Source organism: Pyrus communis, chromosome 5 (assembly GCF_041283825.1).
Source record: "Pyrus communis isolate YQ-2024b chromosome 5, ASM4128382v1, whole genome shotgun sequence".
NCBI classification, from domain to species: domain Eukaryota; kingdom Viridiplantae; phylum Streptophyta; class Magnoliopsida; order Rosales; family Rosaceae; genus Pyrus; species Pyrus communis.
Window position 1 is genome coordinate 6,075,596 of NC_142569.1, and position 23,404 is coordinate 6,098,999.

Consider the following 23,404-nt stretch of genomic DNA (forward strand, 5'->3'; position numbering starts at 1 on the left):
ATCAGAGTTAAAATAACCGTTAAATCGTGATTTTTCGTTTATAGCTGTCGAAAAGGTTTGTCCCGTAACTTGATATTTGAATGTTTGTTTTTTGCGATTTTTGGCGTATGCGATCTTGAAGCATATACAAACAGGTTTGACGGTTGGATCATTGAAACTAGTTTTGTACAATGCATATCCCATCAAAACAATGGATTCACTAACACTTGGAGTTTATTTATACTTTCATTAAGTATAACATAAGATTTTGTGGTATCCACTTGTATAAATGTTTTAAATTGACGATCGAATTAGTTCATTGTATTCATATAAGGTTAAAGAGTATAGCTGTAAAAAATCATCAAAATCAGAGTTAAAATAACCGTTAAATCGTGATTTTTCGTTTATAGCCATCGAAAATGTTTGTCCCGTTACATAATCTTTGAATGTTTGTTTTTTACGATTTTTGGTGTATGCGATCTCAAAGCCTATACAAACAAGTTTGACGGTTGGATCGTTCAAACTAGTTTCATACAATGCGTTTCCCATCAAAACGAAAAATTCACTAACACTTAGAATTTATTAATACTTTCATCAAGTATAACATACGATTTTATGGTATCCACTTGTGTAAATATTTTAAATTGACAATCGAATCAGTTCGTTGTATTCATATAAGGTTAAAGAGTGTATCTGTAAAAAATCATCAAAATCGGAGTTAAAACTACCGTTAAATCGTGATGTTTCGTTTATAACCGTCAAAAAGTTTTATCCCGTTACTTGATCTCTGAATGTTTGTTTTTTACGATTTTTTGCGTATGCAATTTCAAAGTATATTGAAATAAGTTTGACGGTTGGATCATTGAAATTAGTTTCATACAATGCGTATCCCATCAAAACGATAGATTCCCTAACACTTAGAGTTTATTTATACTTTCATCAAGTATAACATAAGATTTTATGGTATCCACTTGTGTAAATATTTTCAATTGACGATCGAATCAGTTCATTGTATTCATATAGGGTCAATGAGTGTAGCTGTAAAAAAATCATCAAAATCGAAGTTAAAATAACCGTTAAATCGTGATTTTTTGTTTATAACCGTCAAAAATTTTTGTCCCGTTACTTGATCTCTGAATGTTTGTTTTTTGCAATTTTTGGTGTATGCGATCTTGAAATATATACAAACAAGTTTGACCGTTTGATCGTTGAAACTAATTTCGTACAATGCGTTTCCCATCAAGTTCAATGGTATATATATTTATTAAGTAGATTTAAATTTATTTATTTTGTATGTATAACACTTAAGAAATTGAATGGTATGTATATTTACTAAGTAGCTTTAAATTTAATTATTATGTATTTCGGATCGGGTTATTGTTCAAAAAATATATTATTGTGGGTTTTATGTTCAAAAAAATTGAATTTGAAGAGAGTAAAGTCACATTTTCAATAAATTTTGTAATATTTAAAAAAAAAAAAAACATTTTGCGCAACGCACAATATGATGGTTGCGCAAAAACACTTTGCGCGACGTCGAGATGTATACCTGCGTCGCGCCAATGATAATTCTGGCGGTGCAAATGTAAAAATTAAGCGCTTTTTTTTTAAATTTTCCCGGACAAATATTTTCGAGACCCGAACTGTCTCTCGCTCATCTCGCCCTCTCTCTCACTCGGTCTCTCTCTTCCCGTAGCCTTCCTCCTCATCTTCTTTCCATCCTCATCCTCTCTCTCTTCCCAACCCAAACCCTAATCCCACTCCACTCCAACCGACTTTCCTCCTCAGCTCAGCTCGCACAAGATTGATGGTAATTGCTGATTAGATTTTTTTGTTTCTGGATATGGTTGCTGTCTTTTTGATTTGATATCAGTCGTTTCGTGATGGTTTCACTGTTATGGTTATGAAATTAAGGTTTTTTGGGACTCGGATTGATGTGGGTTGTATGAGATAATTACCATTAGATTTGATTTTTTCATGTGGGTCAGTTTTGTTTTGTTTTTTGATAGCTCAATCTGTGAGTTTCTTACCTATGGGTTTTGGTAGCGTGTTACCCTTTAATTATAATCATTGTTCTTACAAAATCAAAACCTAAATCACACATATTCGCCATCTCTTTCGCGGATCTGCAACTCTCTTTCGCCATCTCTCTGGCTGATGTGTAGAAACCCTTCGCTACTCTCCCAACTTCGACTTCATCTCACGGTACTCTCTCTCTCTTTCTCTGTCTTACACACACAGGGCACAGAAATATGAAATTTCTTTCAATTGTGCAAGTTTGAAAAGATGAAAGATTTAAGGTAATAGCAGATGTGATTGTTCAATGAATCTTTAGTTTGCGTTGATCAATTTAATTCATATGCATCACTTGAAATCTCAAAGAGAGGGAATTATCGATGGCTTGATCAATGAATCTTTGGATGGATTGGTATCCAAGTTATGCCGAGTGAGGTGTTGCTTGTGGTTGTCTCTATTCACAGGTTATATTTTCTCTAGCTAATGGATTTTATTTGGGACAACTCGATATTGTATCGGTTTGGGAATCTTTGGTCTAAGCACTTTAAGGATGTCCCCTTAGTGTGCCTTCGTCTTAACTGGCTGGATTTTTGTATAGAGTGGTGCTGGAGTTCTACTTTTAATTTCTCCCCTAAGTGAGCTTCATCTCTTACAAACAAAAAGAAAGACTGCAGTTCTGTGAACAAATCCTTGGTGTTCTAGAAGAGGATTATATCATTAAGTGCATGCATTAGCTGGATAAGTTTCCAAAAAAATCAAGATGCTCCGATCCTAAACTGTGCACCTTATTCCAGGTTGCGGATGGAACATTCTTGGAAGAACCTGGTTCTAGTGCTGTACCAACTATTGAGAACAAAAAGGTTTATGTTGGGACTTTGGAATGGGTTCAAAGGTAATTACAGGGTATAATGGAATATAATAGTTTGTATCATTGCATATTTGAATGTGAATTTGCTTCTTGTAAAGGTGTAATGCTGATAGGCATTGGCCCTGGACCATTGTTAAGAGAATTTAGAATCCTATTATTGAAAATTTAGATTCATATAGGACAACATAGAGTGCTGTCTACGGTATTATTTTTGGAAACCAAACTATAGAGGATTACATGTTGTTGTAGCAAAATTTTCTTTTAGACGTTTACCATCCGCAACTATGAATGAATAATTGAAGAGTGCAGCAGAATTCTTTTCACCATCTATAAAAGATTATTTGAAAAATTTGCATAATGTTGATTGGTGGAGCATTGATGGAAAAAGTAGTTATCTTTCTTTTCATATAATAAGCATTGTTGTGTAGGATATTTGATCTTCACAATTTCTTGCAGTTACTTGATGCCTTGGAGCTGAGCAGGCTAACTATGAAGCAAAATCTCGATGTCCAGTCTTCAAATCCCGATGCCATCACTTGAGCTTGCTCCATCTTTGACCTCCTAGCCACTTTTTGCCCAGCCGATACCCAGTAGCTTGATGTATCAAACCTAGAAGATAGTTATTGTAGTTTTTTCTATTTTTGTTCGGACATCTTGTATGTACATTTTCATATATTTTATAATTAAATAATTTTTCTTGGTTTATTAATTATTGTTTAGAATTTAATTACAATATTTATTAAAAAGTAAATAAAAAATATTTTTGCCAAAAAAAAAAAAAGGTTTGCGCGACGAAGAAGTAAGCTACGTCGCGCAAAGTGGCTTTGCGCGACGCATGTCCCTACGTCTCGCAAAGCGGCGCACGCACGTCGCGCAAAGAGGCTTTGCACGACGTAGGACGCGCGTCGCGCAAAGTAGCTTTGCACGACGTAGGACGCGCGTCGCGCAAAGTAGCTTTGCACGACGTAGAACGCACGTCGCGCAAAGTGGTTTTGCACGACGTAGGCCGTGAGTCGCGCAAAGCCTCTTTGCGCGACGCATGTTATTTCTTCGTCGCGCAAACCCTACCGTCACTGCCTTGGCGCAACGGTTGGCGCGCGACGAAGGTTGCGTCGCGCAAACTCTTAGGCAACGATTTTTGACTTTGCACGACGAATGTACGTACGTCGCGCAAAGTGTTTTTTTTACTAGTGCACCGAACTTCGGGATAGTTTTAGTTTGGGATTTTTTTGGTTTGGGCTCAGGATTTTTTCGGTTTGGTTTGGGATTTTTTTCCAGCCCTAGTCGTGAGTGTTAACCCATATTTTTTGGTCAAAAATGGAAATTTTTATTTTTATGAAATATTTTCTGCGGGCATTAAGGAAAACTTTATAAGGTGTTTGGAACGATTTTATGATTTATTGAGCAACAAATGCATACTTAGTAGAATATTTAAACCGAAAACTGAAAAAATAAGTGAAAAATACAATAGTGAGGACCAAACCATTGTCAAATAAGGTTCCACCCTCAAGAACCTCAACGAAAAGTCTTACCTTAATTTTCAAAATTTCACGATGAGGCGAAGGTGAGTACAAATAGTTTGAACGATGATTTATGTACGAATTTGTAAAACCGACTAAAAATTGTGAGTGTCAACCCACGTTTTTTGGTTCAAAAATAAATTTTTTTATTTTTGTAAATATTTTCCGCGAGCATTAAGGAAAACTTTTTAAGGTGTTTAGAAGTGGTTTTATGATTTATTGAGTAACAAATGTATTCTTAGTAGAATATTTAAGCCAAAAACTGAAAAAATAAGTGAAATTATTATTTATTTGTCAATGAATATTTATATCCTACTTCTAAATTTTTTTTATTTATACGTATTATGAAGTCACAAGTACTATCTTGAATTAAGGATACTCATACTCATCACTATACCGATCATTATACCATTAAGCTAGCCCCAGTAAATTTCAAAACAAATAAACAGAATAACGTGTATAAACAGAAGTTATGCCACACTCGAAGTCAAATTTGGAGCTGACATTGCCAGCTATTTATTGACTTTCTAATTCATTTATTTTTTTCAACGTTAGAAAAAAAATCTCAAATTCTTTCTACTTGTCGATAAAACGATATAAAGTGAAAACAAAAAAACACTAATTAAAGAACGTGACCATAAATTAAATCATCAACTCACACTCTCACACATGCATATGATCATAAAGATAATCTATTTGATGTTGTTCAAGTTTCCAAATTTATAAATGGCAAATCCCCAAATTTGTAATTAAATTAAAGTGAACGTGCCAATAAATATGGCATTACATTACTTTGCGTTGTGTTCTTGCTGTTTACAGAGGGTTTATAATTTAAAAGCAAACAGAAAAGAACTGGACACATGCAATTGTGCGTGTCATCACGTACATCCAATTATTTACATGCATGGATTACTTTACATAAAGTAATCGCAAATTGTGATTAATAAAGGATTAGTAATCGTGAAGCAACATTTCTGTAAAGAGTGGTGCTATCCACACAATTATTTTTATTTTTTACTTATCTTTTATTAATTTTTGTCCTTTAATCGTTTTCAATTCATTCGATTCGATGGTCAAAAATTAAAGAATTTATGTCAAAAGCCAAATATGTGTGTGAATAGTATCACCCTTTCTGTAACAACATCCGGAAAACTATAGCCTTATCTTGAATATATACTTAAAATATGTTTAATGTTAATAAAGATTGACAAGTATACAGACCAGAAGTAAACATCAAATTTGGTTAATTAACTACAACTTAAGCATTAAAAAATAGGACACCTAGCCAATCACATATTATTATATTCCACTCCACGCACCTGATTCTCTTGAAACTAGGGTGATTAAGACAACTGACCTTAATTATAGTATGGTACTAGAAATAAATTAATGTTCGTGGACTTGGAAGAATTAGAAGAGAAATTTTTATAGGTATCAAAAACAAAAGCCGCAATGGGCGTTATTCCTAATTTTATAATATGGGTAGTTAATGAAGCTGATATATCATAACTTTAAATATGTTATCTAAAATAAAATTACAAATATTATAATTTAAGTAAGATAATAACGTCAAAAGATCGTATTTTTTATATACCAAAAAATGCACGAATTAGAGGAAATTATCCATGATATATAATGTCGGCAAGTGCGAGATTCTCCTCCCACTGCATGCAAACATAGAAGGGCTAAAATTTGTGTTCGGTGTGTTTGAAATTTGAAGTGGCACTTCGATCACCGTTCATGCATGGGGATGGGGGGGTGCCGCATACAATTATGTATCGACCCGACTCGTGAGAAAATGGGCCACCGCTAATGTCAGAGATCGGTAGGAAGGTTTGGTATACCGAAATAAAAAGTGTCAATACTTGGTGAGTGTTTGGAAATGAAAGGGCATTGGAAAGTTGACTTTACAGTGAGTTTAACGGTAACGTCGATAGTAGTCTAATTCTTTATAAGAATATGTAATATTTTTTAATTAATTTTTTGAAATGAGATAAATATGCTTAACATTTCCAGAGTCATTTAACTAAAATGGGTGCTTTAAAAATAAATAAAAATAATCTTAAAAAATGTATTAAGAAAACTAACGAGGCAAAGTTGAAACAACAAGTGTCCCAAGTATATATGTCAGACATGTTTGCAGTGCCTTGTAAACCTGCACATGCTCGCATGTGAGTGTGACTTAAAAACTCAACATCCTTACACTTTGACAAAACACAAGTAATATTTCCCCATAGGTAATCGAGAAACAACTTTCGCTGTGAATGCATTGGCCAAGCCTGTTTCTTGGTCATGAGAGGAAGAAGTCGTTACGACTTGTAGTCGGCTCGGCCACCGTTGATATTTTACTTTAAAGAAGTGAGAGATTTTCTACTTTGTACGGTGAGGTATTGTGCTAGACCACGTAATATATCAATGGATACAGAGTTATTAGTGTGCGTCAACCAGACCAAACGCCTCTTTGACCTCTTGACTGTAACCAATAACGAGGTGTATTATGAATTCAACGCAAATATATATAACACGATTTTTGTTATCCATATAAATCGACTTGAGATTTTTTATTTGCAAGTAATTTTAAATAAGGGAGTTTTAATGAAAAGTTCACGGTACTGTTCACTTTAATGAAAAACCACATTTTTACACTAAAAGTCAATCATAGTACTATTCACTTTACCCTTTATTTTGTCATTATTATTAAAACTCAAAGTTTTCAAGCATTTTTCATTAGTTTTACTTTTTAAAATATCATTAAAACATAGTTCTAATTAGTTGCACAACATTCAATTTGACGAAGATTTTTCAATATGTCTAGAGTACGGTACAATATGTCATATGTTAATATATAAGGAAAGGTAATTTTTATTTCAAGTGTCATTCTACTTATATAATAACATATGATATATGTGTACGTAATCCAGCCACACTAAAAAATCTCTTCATTGAAGACTATAATTTGACTACACGCGTCCAAAAAGGATAAAGGGGACCATTTGCATTGAATTTTCAAGTATGGTCCAAAAGTGCAAAACCCCAGTCATTTTCTCACTCCAAACTAATAAATAAATAAATTATATTTGATAAAATCATTTAGTAAACCTTTGGTAATTTAACAAAGAAAATTCTCCATAAAGATACAAAATTTAGCAACAAATTTTTCAACATGTCCAATTTCTTTTCTTGAGTTCGAATTTCCACGAACCCAATAATTATAATTTGACAAAGAAATAATAGGAACTTAATAATTGTGGGCACATCATATCTCAATCTCACTAATTTTATTGTTTTTCCTTCTATATTTTTGGTAGCATATTTGACTAATTTTGATATGGTAGTCAGAATAATATGTTGCTTATCAAAAATAAAAGTTAAAAAAAAAAAAATATATATATATATATATATATATATATATATCCTGAAAAAAGAAAAGAAAAGGTTAAAATTCCGTCTCAAGACATGGGTCCCACACAGTGGTGGGTCCCACAAAATTAGCGAAAAAGAAGGAGAAAGGGTGGTTCGGTGGAGGCCTGTAATTGGCCTAGGTGTACAGAACTCGAGCCGTATTCAACGCTGAAAAGACAGCTCTTGGTAGAAAGCAGATGATTGGGGATACAAAGAGAAGATTCTGAACAAAATTTCTGTGAAGTGTTTTTTTTTTTTTTTTAAAGTTTGATTTTTAATATTTTTTTTTTCAGTTTGGTTAATTGAAAAGACTCTAAAATTTTGAAGTTACAAGTTTAGTCAAGTTAATAATAGCAATGTGCTCCACTTTGCACTTAAATTTGAAACCGTTTTAAGCATGATTAATTAGTCATCCACCTTTTAGTAAAAATACAAGACAGGCGGTTCCCACACAGACCCACAAACTGGGTAGAAATTGAAGGACAAGGACAGAATCCCAAACGGCAAAATAAAGAAACACTATGAAGTTTTGGCCTGCCAATTGCAAATTTAAGAACCTAGAAACAACTTTTATCATTTCCTAGAAAAACTCCCAAACCCTAGTTTTACAGCTAACTTCACAAACAAACACAGCTTCGCTAAGAAAAACTTCCAAAAACAAAGATCAGGATTTCTTCAATCAATATAGGGACTGAAGATTTGAAAGCAAGAGAGAATTTGAGAAACACACAGAGCGAAAGGAAGATGGCAAAAACAGAGGTGAAGCAAAAGTAAAGCAGAAAAGAAGAAACAAACGAAATACAGAGACCAGAGATGAAAGATGCGTGACCAAAAAGGGCAAAATATTTTTTTTTACTGGATAAAAATTGAATGTGACATCCCACATCACCCAGGGGAGTGATCCTTATATGTATTCCCATCCCTACTTAGCACGAGGCCTTTTGGGAGCTCATTGGCTTTGGGTTCCGTATGAACTCCGAAGTTAAGCGAGAAGGGGGCTAGAGCAATCTCATGATGGGTGACCCATTGGGAAGTTGCTTGTGAGTTCCCAAAAATAAAACCGTGAGGGAATGGTAAGTCCAAAGCGGACAATATCGTGCTACGGTGGTGGAGCGGGCCCGGGAAGTAGTCCGCCCCGGGCCGGGATGTGACACTGAAGAACACTCTCAGCACATGAAAAACCGAGGCAAAACCGTCCAAACACTGGTGATGAACAGTTTTGGGGAAACTGAGTTTTAATATATATGATATATTGTCTTTAAAAAAAATATGAGTTTTAATTTTAACAAAACTCACAAAAAAAAAAAAAAAAAAACTATGTAACAATTATTATTTTTTATTATTATTATTATTTTTTTTTGTGTTTTTAGAAATTTTGAAGTGTAGGAATTTCTTTGGAATAATATTTCGCTATTCAACAGAGGAGTAAGAATTCTTGCTCGAAAGTATTCATTGCCAATTTACAATTTATGTTTATGATCATAACTCTTTATATTACAAATCACTATATAACAATCACATCTGCAAAAAATCACTTAAAATTAAAGTCGTTTTGTCATCGAATAGATGAATTGAATTGGTAAAAGAGTAAATTGTAGCAATGGTCTCTCAACTAAAAATTCATTATCATTGGCCCTTAACTCATTAAATAGTGCAACTATGGTCATTTTCGTCAACTTTGTTAGAACTTATCGTCAAAATGAGTCATGTGCCATGCATGTGAGGCTAAATCAAGGAGCAAATATGAAAAATCAAATAAGAAAAATTGTATCAATGGTTCCTCAAATTTAATTCAACTGAAAAAATGGTTCCTCAACTTTAACCCAATTGGAGTAATGGTCTCTCAACTTTAACTCAATTGCAGCAGTAGTCATTCCAATATAATTCATTTTGACAAAATTTTGACAAAGTTGATGAAAATGATCATATCTACACGTTTTGATGATTTGAGGGACCCATGGTAATGAATTTTTAGTTGATGAACCATTGCTCAAATTTAATTAAAGTTGAAGGATCATTGCTACAATTTGTATTTACCACAACAAATTAACTAAACGACTTTAGTTTTAATTATATATTGTAAAGATAATATTTACAAAATAACTTATAATATAAACGATTTTGATAATAAACATAAAACTCTATAATTCATGAATTTTTTTAGTAGAAGCCAATCATTGTTCATTTATTTGTGCCCCTCTTTTTCTATTACTGTGCACAAAAACAACTCCTCAAGCATGTACACGCTGAGAAATATCGGGCTATTATAAGCCCTTGCCTCTTCTCTCTCTCTCTCTTTATTTTCAAACCCCAAAAGCCAAAAGCCACCCCCAACGTTCAACACCAACACCTCATTTTGCCCTGTTTTGAGTTGTGACTCTCTGTCCCTTCCCCTTTCCTCCTCCCATTTATACGTTTCTCTCTCCTTTCTCTCTCTTTCGTACCTTTTTTTTTCAATTTCTTCTGGTTTTCTTACAGTTGCGATCAATTCTCTACTTTTTTCGTTTGGATTCACGCACCTGTGCTTTTAAATTTGTAAGCTTTTCGTGCTCATTGGCATGTTTTTGCATCCGAGTCCTTGCACTTCTGTATTTTCTGTGTGTTAGTGCTTTTGGTTGTCGTTTTGCTTCGTCAGCTTTCAGGTACTAATGTCTGCAATAATAAATATCTCTGATCATCATACAAAAATCCCAGTTTCTTAATTGATTTTATTTGAATTTTTACCCAAAATTTGAAGTGGGTTTTGCCGGTGGATATGAAGTTTCGAGCTTTCATGGGTTTTGGGTTTGTTTTCCCCTCAAATATTTCAGATTTCTGACAATGGCTCCCCTCTGCACAATGGTCCTTCAAAGTTCGTCGTTTTCTTTTGCAGACATGCTATGACAGCCATCTGCTTCCCTTATGTTATGGAATGTTACTATTGGGATTGTTTTTTTTTTTTTTTGAATTTTTTTTTTTTTCAAAACTTATGTGGGTTTGTTTTTCTGGGAGTTTTTGGATCTTGTGATTCTAAATCTAACCCTTCTTCTGTTTTGGAATTTGATGGTGGCTGGTTAAATTTCCAGGGTTTCTAAAAATTTCCCCCCTTTGGGATTTTAACTTTTTCAATTTGATTCCTGTTTTGTTATAGGGCCCCAGTTATACCCACCGGTTTTGAATCTCAGTAATTTTTGGATGTGATTTTTTTGAATTATCTGGCTGATTGTGTTTGGCTTTTACTGCAGTGCATTACACCAAAAGCATATTCAGGGATAGGTTATACTTGATTGAGGCATATCATTTGGTTCCTATTTATAAGCATTGAAGACATTCTCCCAATGCTTAATTTTGGCAGGACCAGAAGTCAGTCAAGGACCAACAGATCCATGTCTTTAGGAGGTGAGTTTTCGATTGCGCTCGATTATGTTTTTTCTTTTTTTTTTTTTTCTTTCTGTGAAATTTATTATGTTCATCCGGCGTTATGAGAATCGATGAAGGAGGTGGAGGTGAAATTAGAGTCTGCTCAATATGTTGGATTGTTTCAATTCGGATATTTTGTGCTTATGTGGAAGTTTTGAGCTTATATCTTGGACCCTGTTGTGCTTGTAGGCATGGAGTACCCAGATCCCAAGAGGAAGAACAACTTTGTAGGAAAAATTCTTTTGGCTGCTACCCTTACAGCATTATGTATTATTATGCTGAAACAATCCCCATCTTTCAATACCACAAGCTCGGTAATCCCTTCATCCTGCGTATTTTCTTTGGTTGAAGGTATGCTTCAGTATGCGATTATTGTATTCGAATGGCTTTCTGAATAATGATCATTTGCTTCATGCAATATGATCCCTTTCTGATTAGATAATTATCAGTAGCTCATTTTTCCTCTCTTGCCATTTGATCATTATCCGACAATAATTATTTTAGTAATGAGGTTTGACATATTTGAGAATATCTTAGTTGTATATGCTGTTTCCCTTGGATGCATGATTAACTGACCACTGACCACTGCTGAGCCTCCATGGGTGCCTCAAAAATAGGCATACACCTTTGTTCTGAGGGAGGGAGGACAAGGTGAGGGAATGCCGGATACCAGGGAGAAGAGGAGGCTAAGGGGTCCTAATAACCTTACCGTAGGAAATCATAACGGGGATCACAGTTTGATGTTGATTTGGTCCTTTTCATTGGAGAAAATCATTATGTGATCATATCATCTTGCATCTGGTTGGGGTTATCAACTCTGGTCCAGTGCATTTTCTTGTTGTATATTGTCGATACTTGCTTGGATCAATAATTGCCTTCTTCAATCTCCTTACTGCTTGACAGAGTTATAGACTTTTCTTTTGGTCAACTATTCTCAGCATTTTGATTGTTGTTGATACTTAAGATATGAAAACTTGGATACAAGGTTTTTTCACCGTTGCACTGTAACATTTTGCTAGTTCTATTTTCTTTTTTGTTTGGTGGAAGTAAAATGTTCTATTTTGTTTTAATGTCTTCAATACAATATCAGAAGTTCTATAAAATGTAAAAAATTGGGACCTTTTCTTACCATGTACAATTTATATTGGTCCAGTTCTCCATTCATGAAGCAGGGGTAACTCATGTCCTAGTAACTGGAGGTGCTGGATTTATTGGTTCACATGCTGCATTACGACTCCTAAGGGATCAATATCGTGTAACTATTGTGGTAGGTATCTTTTGGATGAAGATGGCGTCTTCTTTTATACTTAACTTGGTAATTACTCTAGACGATTAAAAATTTCTTCCTTTGACAGGATAACCTCTCACGGGGGAACATAGGTGCCATCAAGGTTCTCCAAGAGTTATTTCCTGAACCTGGGAGGCTTCAGTTTATTTATGCTGACTTGGGAGATCCAAAATCTGTATCCTTGTGATGTTCTTTATGAGTGTTGTTCAAAATATTTTGTGCAAATTAAAAGTGCTAATCGTCAATGTAGCCTTAACTAAATATTCCAGGTCAACAAAATATTTTCGGAGAATGCATTTGATGCTGTGATGCATTTTGCAGCTGTTGCATATGTTGGGGAAAGCACACTTGATCCACTTAAGTAAGTACTATCCATGAGCTAGATCCGGACCATTTACTATTACTGAAATATGCTCGTCTTGCTTATGTGCTTTTATTTTTACCAGAACTTTCTTTGTTTAAGAATTTTCCCTTAATGATGCGATGTGGATATTCATGAATTTCAGCTTAGTATTAGGAACTTAGGGCTGATGTTGGATGTTGACAAGGCCTGAGAAGACTTTGATATAACATGTACGTATAATCTTACTAATGAAAATTTTGAACTTTTGCACAGGTATTACCACAACATTACATCAAATACCTTAGGGGTATTGGAGGCAATGGCTTCACATGGTGTGAAGACTTTGATATATTCTAGTACATGTGCAACATACGGAGAACCTGAGAAGATGCCTATTACTGAAGAAACTCTGCAGGTGGGTTGTCCTATACTTGTGTTTTTGTTTTACTTCCAATAAATAAACTCGTTTAGTTGCTGACTTTGATGTTCTGGCAACACTTTCAGCTCCCAATTAATCCATATGGAAAAGCAAAGAAGATGGCAGAAGATATCATCTTGGATTTTCATAAGAATTCAGACATGGCAGTCATGATCCTGAGGTTCGTGTCCCATTAAATTTTTTAAACCCTTTGTTGTTTTTTGAAATGTTCTTGACATAAACCATGAGTAACCTTGCTTCGTAACTACTTTTTCACTAATGTGTTTAAGTTATGTTAATTTGCAAGTGAAACATGAATCATTTGGCAATATTGTTGTGTCACCTTCAACTCTTCATAGCTTAAGTTCTGCTTTTCTACTAAACTATGTGGTGTTTGGACTTGGAACCTTAGCTCACCATGTGGGCTTTGGCTTAGTGGCAATGGATGTTGGGGTTTGGATGGAGATTTTCTAAAAATTTAAAACCTTTGTTCCATTTTCCAAGTTGGCTCTCTGCGCAAAGCTTTTTTCTTGCCTTTTTCACTAATAAGCCGGTATCTATATTAGTAATGGGTTCATCATCTCATTTCTATTTAAAAATTAATGAGCACAAGAAAACCACAAGGCCACGTGATATTTTCTGTAAGGTCATTTGTTGTCCAACTGAATATTAGTACTATCATCTTTTGTGACCTGCATATGGTCCGTGTTATAACTTATGTCTACACTTGTATTATGCTGTGAGTCATTGGCCACAAAAGATGTCAACGAAATAAGGCATCACCGAACAATTTACTTTTAACAAATTTGATGAATGAATAAATTGTCCTGTTGTCTCAAAACTTGTTTTATTTTTGGAAACCTTCCAGATACTTCAATGTGATTGGGTCGGACCCAGAGGGCAGATTAGGTGAAGCTCCCAGACCTGAACTTCGTGAACATGGACGAATATCAGGTGCTTGTTTTGATGCAGCTCGTGGTATCACTCCTGGGCTAAAGGTAAGTCGTTGCATAATTAACTGATATGTCTGTGGTAAAGATCAAGGTATAGGTTTGACTATTGGAGTTATGATTATTCTTGTGTATTTATGAATCAATTGAAAATTTTCATAACAATTCTCACCTGCCATAAAGAGATAAGGAAACAGATGTTTGGGGTTTTAAAGTACATATATCTGTATATTTTGACGATTTCAGTTAGCCTCCTTGTTTCAGCTTTTTCCACTGTTCTTTTGAGTGGTTGGAATTTTAGTAACGAAAGTGCTTTGCAGGTTCGAGGTACCGATTACAAAACATCTGATGGCACTTGCATAAGAGATTATATAGATGTCACTGATCTGGTTGATGCCCACGTTAAAGCTCTTGAGCATGCACAGCCCCGTAAAGTGGGAATCTACAATGTTGGAACTGGAAAAGGTAAAATAAACGAAACCAATACAACTAATTGCATTTCTTTTTGTGCTAAAATTTGTTGTAGTGGATAGCGCAGAACTGTATCTTAAGCTTTGTGTGTGGCTGTCGATTACCAGGTAGTTCGGTAAAGGAGTTCGTGGAGGCATGTAAGAAGGCAACTGGTGTGGACATTAAGGTTGATTTCCTTCCCCGCCGGCCTGGTGACTATGCTGAAGTCTTCAGTGACCCATCTAAGATCCTCCGTGAACTGAACTGGAGCGCTCAACACACCAACCTTCAAGAGAGTTTGCATGTTGCGTGGAGATGGCAAAAAGCGCATCGCGATGGGTACGGAACCACCCCGTTGGTGTTGTCTTCTTGAACCAAAATCCTTTGGCGACGTCTTCTTGAAATGGTCACGGCATTGCATAGCATGAAGATCGACAGTGTATCCATTGCAGTGCCGAATCAAGCCACGCTTCTTTAGCTCAGTTAGATGGGGGACTTCAGAATCCCCATTAACCAAGAAGGATAAAAAAGAGAGTCGAGATGTTTGGGAACCAATATTATTTTTTTTTTTTGGCATATTTTATGTATTATTATGGTATAATTCTTTAGTAGTAGCAGGCCATCCTCCGGTGGCCGGAAAAAGGAGCAGCAGCTATGTGTTACAGTCGATGTATTCGGATGATGATATAGTTCAATAATGATGCTCAGCAGCAGTATAGCCTTTTATCATCATATCTTCGTGCCTTTCTTTCGCCCTTTGTCCAATACTAGTGCTAATCTGGAAGAGTTGAACCTTTGACCTATCTTAATCTGTTGCTAGCCATATAAACAACAGCATGAAGTGATCGATAATTAGTATATTCCGTCTACTTCAACAGATGTAACACCAACCTCCTCCGCTAATCCTTTCCTCCTCCGATCGAGTCCCCAAAGTATCTTAATATATAGGGACTTGCTAGATATTTCAAAGGAATCTTTAAATATGAGGACTGGATATAGGGACTCAAAAAGTGGCCCCACTGTTGATTTTGAATGGGAAACAAATCCCATCCACGTGTGAATGCTGCACAACAGCTTCTCTTTTTTGTTTTTTTTTCTTGTTTTTTAAACTCACCCACGTGAATGCTAGAAGCCGTTCCTGTAACTTCCCTTTTTTCCCAACGGTAGAGGTAACTTTTTGGTGGATATCAACGCTCACAATACTCCAATAGAACAATAATTTTTTAATATTTTAGTCCCTACATTTAGGATTATACTATAAATAGTTCCCATTGCAAACAATATTTCTTTGCGGACCTGAATATTTCCTTAAAGTCCCTAAACGAGTCTTCAAAGTTGGTGATAGGAGTCCCTATTTAGGGACTCCCATTGAAAATGCTCTTCAGCCCCTATAGTAGTTACATTCTAATTTTAAAATTTAGAAGTGCATAAGATGTTTAGTTTAATATCCCTCATCCTAATTGGATTTCCAAACATTCCCAAGCAACACTAATATATTTTCTTCTAGCTTTCCTATTTTTGCTAAGGACGTCTCGGATACTATTTAAACCTGGCTTTGTACTAGTTTTCGGTCGATCTTCCTCTCTTTGAGCCGGAAAACCTTGTGAGTGCTTTCCGATCTGTGTCTTATGATGCTTTTATGTAGCAAAGATATTCTGGATATCAGACCAAAAATATAAATAAAATATTATTGGATATCCAACTTCATATGTGTAATTTTTTTTTTTGAACAAACGATATTATATATATTAAGGATGAGGTTGACTTAGCCTCATAATGGGAGGAATATTGTGTTTCAAATTCCTTTTTGACGAGAATCGAACATAACCACTAAATCATAGTCCTAAGTGGTTAACTTCACATAGTTTTACTTATAGGTTTTTTATTTTTGAAACTTCAACACCCGTTTCAGTTCTTACCTTATAAGAGATATTATACTTTAAAGTCGAGAATATATCTCCATATAAGTGTCTCATGACACAAAAGATTTCACCCAAAGCATGTACCATAGCAAAACACGGTAAATTATAGGTCATGTTCCACCTTTTTTGAATTTTCAATTTGTGTCAATGTCCGGCTCATGAATATTTTTGACCTTTTTGTCAAGTCTGTGAATTTGGTGAAGTGCTAATATGACACGAGTCCAATGTCACAGTGATGTTCTTTGCCAGTGAAATAATAATTAACATGAGTATATTTTTATTCACATGTTCTTATTTCATTGAAGCAGTCACCAGATGCCATGTAAATTGTTCTCTTAAATTTGATACAAAAGATTGCTATTTTTTTTATTTAAAATTTATCAGAACAGTAGTTAACTATATTTGTAGCAAGTTTTATTACAATAAATGATGTAAGAGCGTCTAATTTCCCTTTTTAGTCTTCCTTGCTCTCAAAGAAACATCCCTACTACTTTCTTTTCCTAATTTTTCAGCGACTTAAGGGTGAGTATTTAAGCCTGTCTTTGTAATATACAGTTCATGGTCGTCGTATTCTTTTTGAGCCGGAAAACCTTGTGAGAGCATCAGTAGACGGCTTTCACCTCCCGTCTCAGAAGAATATCGGAGTTGCTGCAACCGTTGGCGTTCGTTTTTGCTGCATAATGTTGAACCCGATAGCGTTAATCATCGGAACAGTGTTGAAAACTGCGTTTCACGTGATCAGGTTTGTGCTCTACAATGCTACGCTTTTAGGGCTGGATTTTATGGGGTGGTTCATTGGTTGGATGGTGAGGAATGTGCCTGCGTTCTGGATTATCGTGGCCCTCCTGCTCTTGGTCGTAGTTGGGAGGATATTGCGAAGATGGGGTTTCCGCTCTTTCTAAAAACTAGTTAAAAGGTTTTAGAACCGAAGGAATATTAGTTATGGTTTTGAGCACCGCAACAGACATGAGTTAAGCCACTTGGTCCAAATAACAAGACTGTTTAACAATGCTCCAATTCAAAATTTCCTTTCTATAAATTAGTAGAGTAATTTAGAATATTGTACGTAAAAAAAGAAACGATTGAATAGAGAAGATTATGTGCTTCATGTTTGTTTTTCCAATATGTGATATCAAGCGATTAACCAAAAGTTTAATTTGGATTTGATGTTTTTATTTATTTTTCTCCGTAATTGTACTTCCACACCCGTTCCCTTTGTTTTTTGATTCTCTTGGTTTACTACCCCCGTTCCCTCCGTTTTTTGGATCTCTTGGTTTATTTTCTCGGATTTTATAGCCAAAGTATGTGTGTGAAGATGAGAAAAAACCTACGACCACATCATTCATAGGCACCTTACACAAAAGGATGAGACGCTATGTAGTTTGGTCCCAACCCGCCGTAATAGTTTCTCTAATTAAGTAGCTCTACAAAACCTAAATACGGATGTCATCATTCATAGAACATCTTTCACAGAAAGATGACACTTTGTATTTTGGTCTCACTCAATATGACAGTTGTCCTAATCAAACATGATCGTAATTTCTCATGAAAATATAACATTTGTATTTTAAAACTATTCTTTTACATAGTTTATATGTGTAGCACCTTGTTTCTACCATGAAAAACATAATTGAAATTGTTAATACTTAATAGTTAAACAATAATCAAGTCGCTAATGAAAGGCTTGGCGCAAAACCTAACGCATTGACGTTCTAGAATTCATATAACCGAACCCACTTAATGGGATAAGACTTGGTGGTTGTTGTTTAACAATAATCAACTCATAAATGTGGATTTTATGGCAAGATTACTGTTTTATCTTTTGAATGCTAACCAAAAGGTTACTGTAATGTACAAAATCACTCTTGGGAAAAAAAGCAGAAAGCAAGTGCAATTAATCACAAACTTGGACTCCATATCGTTGAAATATCAAGCAACCAAACCCAAAGATTTGACCTGTGTCTATTAAATACATCTTTTCAGTTGAATTCATATCTTCTCAGTTTACAAATCAAAAGATGAGCCGTCGCGAAAGATGTAAGGAGCATATAATAGCACTAATCGGCTCTTGTGTACAAACCACTTCTGAGGTTTCAACCAACTGCTTGAAGAGCTTGGTTAATGTTCTGTTCTGCCTCCGCGGCCCTTTTGACAAGCAAGTGATTTGGGTGCCCAATTTTCAACTGGCTGAAAAACAGTAAAACATTCAATCACTGACCATTATATTCTACAGTTGCACACGATATGGGGCAAATATAAATAATTCCAGTGTTATGAAATAACACAATTTATGGATGACGTAAAAAGACATTGTGTCACAACGGCAGTATGAAGTAGCCTTTGAGATTTACCTAAGGAAACGAGAAGATGGTTTTCCTAGGTGAAGACAGCATACAACAAGGTTGGCTAGAGTTTCTGGATCCTTTGCATCCTGTGGCAGAACAAAATTGCACTTTTATTACTCTAAAAATGTCTTAAAAGAAATATGCGTAATCCTATGCCGCTCCCATATGGTTGGCAATATGAGAATGCTCATGTGTATTAATAGACCATTACAACAATACAAGATTTCCGAGTAAACGGGAAAGTAGATGAACATGGAGAGATAAATATAGGGAAACAAGAAAAGCAGAAAAATGCAACAAATAACGTACAAGTATACAACTCATTGTTTATTAATTCCAGCAAAAATAGTCATTTTGATTTAGTCAGATTTGAGTTGAGCATGCATAATGATGTAATCATGTAATTTTTTTTAGTAAGCCTTCGACTTTGTGAAGTTTTTCTAATTGACGGGATACAAACTGTAGACACCTTAAAAGCTCTAGAAAAGCCACCAATATATTACTTGGTACTTGCCTTTTGCAGTGCTTCAAGAAGTAGTGTTTCAGCTTCATCAAAGTTTCCCATATGCATACAGCAAACAGCCTTTCCATTGAGGATCAAACTCGTAGCCTGAGACTTCTCAGAGAAATCTTGGAAGATGAGATATGCCTCCTGTATCTTGGAACCACCCTGATTTTGAAGAATGTGAAATTACATACATGAACTATGATATCTAGTATTTAAGGGCAACTGAAAGGAAGACAAATATTTAATTACCACTGCCAGATTTAACCATGCCATTGCAAGTTGAGTTAGCGTGTGGTCCTCGTCAACCTGTTGCATGAGCCGCAGCTGTCTCTCCGCGTAATCTGACCTATGCATTTTAAGGAATATCTGGATATTCAATGCATTCCTGCAAAAGCATAAGCAGCATGTATCAGGCTTAAGAAAATAACACATCATCAGGTTCAGCTTTCTGCTTCACACTTAAATATCATTAGCCTCGGTATAAATTACATCAAAGATTAAATTTGACATCAATAAAGACACTACCCAACAGAAGGCTCGCATAAGCCATCTAGAATTTACAAGCATGCAAGGGCAATTGGTTTCTATACTTCACATATTAGCGACCCTAGAGTTTGTTTCAATTTATAAATTTATTTTCTTAACATTTTAATGGGTTTTCCATTACTTAATAGATCCCTCTAATTAACTTCTTTGCTCAATCCAATGAACATCGATATAATCACTAATCAAGCTAAAGACACTAAAATCTGAAGCATTTCGGGTGTGTCCCGTTCGAAAGATAACAACAATGCAGAGCCTCAGAGAAAATCTAACTAACAGTAAAGTTACCAAGTTTGATCATAGCGTTTAATCAGAACATGATCTTAAGTAAAATCAGAATACGAAAATGCCCAAGTGATCAGGTAAAGTGAAAAGATTGACGTACAGTTCCATAGTGCCTCCGGAATTGGTGTATTTGAGAGCTTCATTGTAGTCCTGCTCATGCATGAAAACCGTCCCAGCAATCAGCCTCAGAGTAGGGTTGTTTCCGACGGCCGGATCCGCCAACAACTCCTTCAAATTCGAGATCGCCGATTCCTGCACAATTCCAAGCCTTCCAATTCATCACACATCCAATCCAATTCAATCCGATTCGATTCAACAGTATGTGATATCGGGATCGAAATTCAAAATTGAAGACGGTACCTTGAAATCGGGGCCGGATAGGTAGAGGGCGAGGAGCTTGACGGCCTGAAGAGGCGTGGCGGCGGATGCGTCGATCTCATTGATGACGAGCTGGTAGCTGCCGAGGGCGATGTAAGAGCGGAAGACGAGGCAGTCGCGCTCGACGGCGTCGTCAGGGGAGAGGTTGGGGAGGTCGCTGTTGTTAATGGCGGCCTGGTAGGCGCCCAAGTAGAAGTTGTTGCGGAGGTTGAAGAGGTGGTCCGGTCCTGCTGCCACTGCTGCCATTGTTGAGAGATTTCGATTTGGTTTTTTGCAGTTGCAGATCTGAGAGAGAAGCGTGGAGGACGAAGGGTATAGAGGGCCGATTATTATAACGTTTTATGTATTTTCAATGATGGATTTAATTCCTATCTTGGGCCAACCCAAAACTCTCTTTCGCTCTTGTTGTTCCCGAGGGCATTTTCAATGCGTGAAACACGGTTTGATATACAAGTGTTATAATTAAGGGAAAATGATCATCGTCGGATTCTTTTTCTAGAAATTTTAGGGATTCTGTGATTTTACTCGTTCATCGTATATCGTGCTGTCAGAAATTATTTTAAAATTTAAAATTAAATATAAATAGTACTTAACGAAAACTTATCGCACGATATACGATGAACGGGTGAGATCACGATATCCCTAGGAAAAGGATCCGGAGAGGATCCTTTTCCATAATTAAGGAGTTAGAAATTTCTTTTTTTAAAGTATTCAAGCATTTGTATAGCACATTGTATACCGAGTCGTGTTCCTCGCACATCGAAAATTTTCTCGTTGTCCAAGTACTGAGAACACAAGCTCTTTTATCATGTGTCATGATATTAGTGGAGATTTTAAGTGTCCCTTTATTTGTATTATGACATGTACTGATATTTTGGATATAGTGCAAAATCTCTTCAACCGACATCCCCAATTTATGAATCAATTATAATTAAATATCAAACTCATTATTTACGAGAGTTCAACGTGAGACGTTGTAGTAGCAAATTTTCTTTTTATTTATGGGTACTTCCTATACATTATATTTTCTCTTTCAAATTCAAAGCATCAATCATGATTTCTTTAACTCAGCAAGTTGTAGTACCCCTTCTATGAAAATTTTAGTAAGATTACCAATTACGATTCACCTTTAAATTTCGCCACTTATTCCGTCATCAACGTACACAATCTTAAAGTAAATTTGGGATGATTGCATTGATTTGTCAATGAATTGGGTAAGTACTAAAATGCTTTTGTGACTGTGTGACAGTCGCACACAAAAGTTTCTCACTTCAGTATACATAAAGGTTAGGTTGTTTGGAGTTTACAATACACGAATCACTTATTAAGTTGATGCAGAAGAATCATTCAAATTCAAATACATGATGATTTCACGGCACACACAAAGCAATACATTTTGACACAGTAAAAGGGACTATATTATCAATGCAGTTCTAATTTCTTTTGAGTAGTTTGATGATGGACAGCACTGTTATAACCAGCAAAAAGAGGAGTCCGATGTAGGAAGAGATGATGGCACCGCCGCCACGGTCGCAGTACTTCTCGAACTTGTCACAGATTTTGTTCCACCTTGCGTGCGAGTTTCCCTTCTTCCCTAGCTCTGCCATGAAGGTTGCTGCACCATCGCCCGAAGATACTAGGGCCACAATCATCTGCATTCCACAACCAAAAATATACAGTTTAGTTGACATAGTTACCCTGCGTTCGATTCTTCCCAACCTCGAATATCGCTTGTATTAAAAGAAATAATCGTTTGCTTACCATGTCTAAAACGGCTACCATCACAAGTTGAAGGCCCTTGTCCTTGAACTTGTCTCCGAAAAAGTGCACAACTATCATGAACACGTTATGAAGGCTTGCAATTCCATTAGCTATCACAAAGTACCTGCATCATCATCAATCGCGAAAACTGTCGCTCGGGTCCTCTAATTTCTGTTTGTATGGGAGGTAGAAAGAAAAAGAGAGTACCGAGGCTTACACATTTGCAGGATTGTGCTGAAACTTGGCTGTGAGAGTGACGCTTATTGGTGGGGCAACCACCAAGGACTTGGTTTCTTTGTTGCTTGCCATTACAACGGTTGCAGTCACCGTGGCAAAAAACGCAACCACCCTCAGTACGACAATAGTCCAGTCCGTCGGCTTCGTCACCGCCGCTAACTCCGCCTTATCCTCGGGTTTCTGTCCATTTTCTAGAGCCATGGTTGAATTAGAGAGAGAGAGAGAGTGATATACAAAAGTGAGTGCTTTGTTGCTTCTTATAGCGGCAGAACCAGTTGCTGAGTAAGTGAAGCATGTAATTAGTTTTCTTTGATTAGACTAACAATCCAATAACTTCAGGGTTTGTTGGGTTTAGGTAGTTTGGATAAACTTTTTAACCCCACACGCATCGTTTAATCTGCCCCTGCTTATGTCACCCAGAATTTCTAGACACATTGGCTCAACAAACGTAGAGCTACCTTGCTTTAATCTTTTTCTTTCTTCGTTGCACAACCGCATCAGCAATTTTGACAATCTTCTCTCTCAATTCTTCTCTGCATCGTTAGCTTTTATTATTATCAAAAGAAAGAAGACGTGGGGCTCTAACAGTACAAATCCATACTTCTTCGAATACTGGTTTCCCCTCTTCCAACTACGTAAACAGATCGTACGCACTCACATCTAATCAAAAGACGCGCATATTTGGAATCAGGAAAAGCCTGATGCTTTTAGGTAGGCCTGACAAACGAGTCGTATTTGTCGTGTCAAATCCATTATCTGAATGAGTTCTTAACAAGTGACCCCCAACAATGA

The 23,404-nt window shown here is 36.0% G+C and overlaps 3 protein-coding genes across 5 annotated transcripts; 1 reads left to right on the forward strand and 2 right to left on the reverse strand.

Annotated features, from left to right (window-relative positions):
• The first annotated feature begins 9,947 nt into the window (after positions 1-9,947).
• Positions 9,948-15,365, forward strand: LOC137725366 (UDP-arabinose 4-epimerase 1). 3 transcript variants are annotated; one of them, XM_068464025.2, is made up of 11 exons: positions 9,948-10,320; positions 11,010-11,163; positions 11,374-11,498; positions 12,338-12,451; positions 12,540-12,647; positions 12,742-12,833; positions 13,089-13,230; positions 13,320-13,414; positions 14,102-14,231; positions 14,504-14,648; positions 14,762-15,365. In XM_068464025.2, the coding sequence occupies exons 2-11, from the start codon at positions 11,103-11,105 to the stop codon at positions 15,004-15,006; spliced, it is 1,257 nt and encodes a 418-aa protein (XP_068320126.1). In that variant the 5' UTR covers positions 9,948-10,320; positions 11,010-11,102; the 3' UTR covers positions 15,007-15,365. The 3 variants fall into 3 exon arrangements, with proteins under 3 accessions (XP_068320126.1, XP_068320125.1, XP_088550076.1); XM_068464024.2 differs by having other exon boundaries at positions 9,999-10,427; XM_088693950.1 differs by having other exon boundaries at positions 10,085-10,636.
• A 3,084-nt stretch (positions 15,366-18,449) lies between these two features.
• LOC137725157 (coatomer subunit epsilon-1) lies at positions 18,450-21,001 on the reverse strand. The gene is made up of 6 exons (XM_068463749.2): positions 20,597-21,001; positions 20,337-20,488; positions 19,658-19,793; positions 19,415-19,570; positions 18,907-18,986; positions 18,450-18,742 (listed from the first exon to the last, which is right to left on the reverse strand). The coding sequence occupies exons 1-6, from the start codon at positions 20,858-20,860 to the stop codon at positions 18,649-18,651; spliced, it is 882 nt and encodes a 293-aa protein (XP_068319850.1). The 5' UTR covers positions 20,861-21,001; the 3' UTR covers positions 18,450-18,648.
• A 915-nt stretch (positions 21,002-21,916) lies between these two features.
• Positions 21,917-22,850, reverse strand: LOC137722989 (CASP-like protein 1B1). Its single transcript, XM_068462135.2, has 3 exons — positions 22,593-22,850; positions 22,376-22,499; positions 21,917-22,266 (listed from the first exon to the last, which is right to left on the reverse strand). Exons 1-3 carry the CDS (start codon positions 22,811-22,813, stop codon positions 22,048-22,050), a joined length of 564 nt encoding a protein of 187 aa, XP_068318236.1. The 5' UTR covers positions 22,814-22,850; the 3' UTR covers positions 21,917-22,047.
• Positions 22,851-23,404: the final 554 nt, after the last annotated feature.

What these genes read in the sequence shown, in the direction of transcription:
- LOC137725366 (XM_068464025.2), top strand. Translation starts at nt 11,103, where the DNA reads ATGCTTAATTTTGGCAGGACCAGAAGTCAGTCAAGGACCAACAGATCC. An exon ending in CAGATCCATGTCTTTAGGAG is followed by an intron (nt 11,164 to 11,373) that starts GTGAGTTTTCGA and finishes TTGTGCTTGTAG; the next exon opens with GCATGGAGTACCCAGATCCC. An exon ending in AGCACACTTGATCCACTTAA is followed by an intron (nt 12,834 to 13,088) that starts GTAAGTACTATC and finishes ACTTTTGCACAG; the next exon opens with GTATTACCACAACATTACAT.
- LOC137725157 (XM_068463749.2), bottom strand. Translation starts at nt 20,860, where the DNA reads ATGGCAGCAGTGGCAGCAGGACCGGACCACCTCTTCAACCTCCGCAAC. An exon ending in TTCTTGAAGCACTGCAAAAG is followed by an intron (nt 18,987 to 19,414) that starts GCAAGTACCAAG and finishes GTTCTGCCACAG; the next exon opens with GATGCAAAGGATCCAGAAAC. An exon ending in CCATCTTCTCGTTTCCTTAG is followed by an intron (nt 18,743 to 18,906) that starts GTAAATCTCAAA and finishes ACTGTTTTTCAG; the next exon opens with CCAGTTGAAAATTGGGCACC.
- LOC137722989 (XM_068462135.2), bottom strand. Translation starts at nt 22,813, where the DNA reads ATGGCTCTAGAAAATGGACAGAAACCCGAGGATAAGGCGGAGTTAGCG. An exon ending in CAGCACAATCCTGCAAATGT is followed by an intron (nt 22,500 to 22,592) that starts GTAAGCCTCGGT and finishes ATGATGATGCAG; the next exon opens with GTACTTTGTGATAGCTAATG. An exon ending in TGGTAGCCGTTTTAGACATG is followed by an intron (nt 22,267 to 22,375) that starts GTAAGCAAACGA and finishes TGTGGAATGCAG; the next exon opens with ATGATTGTGGCCCTAGTATC.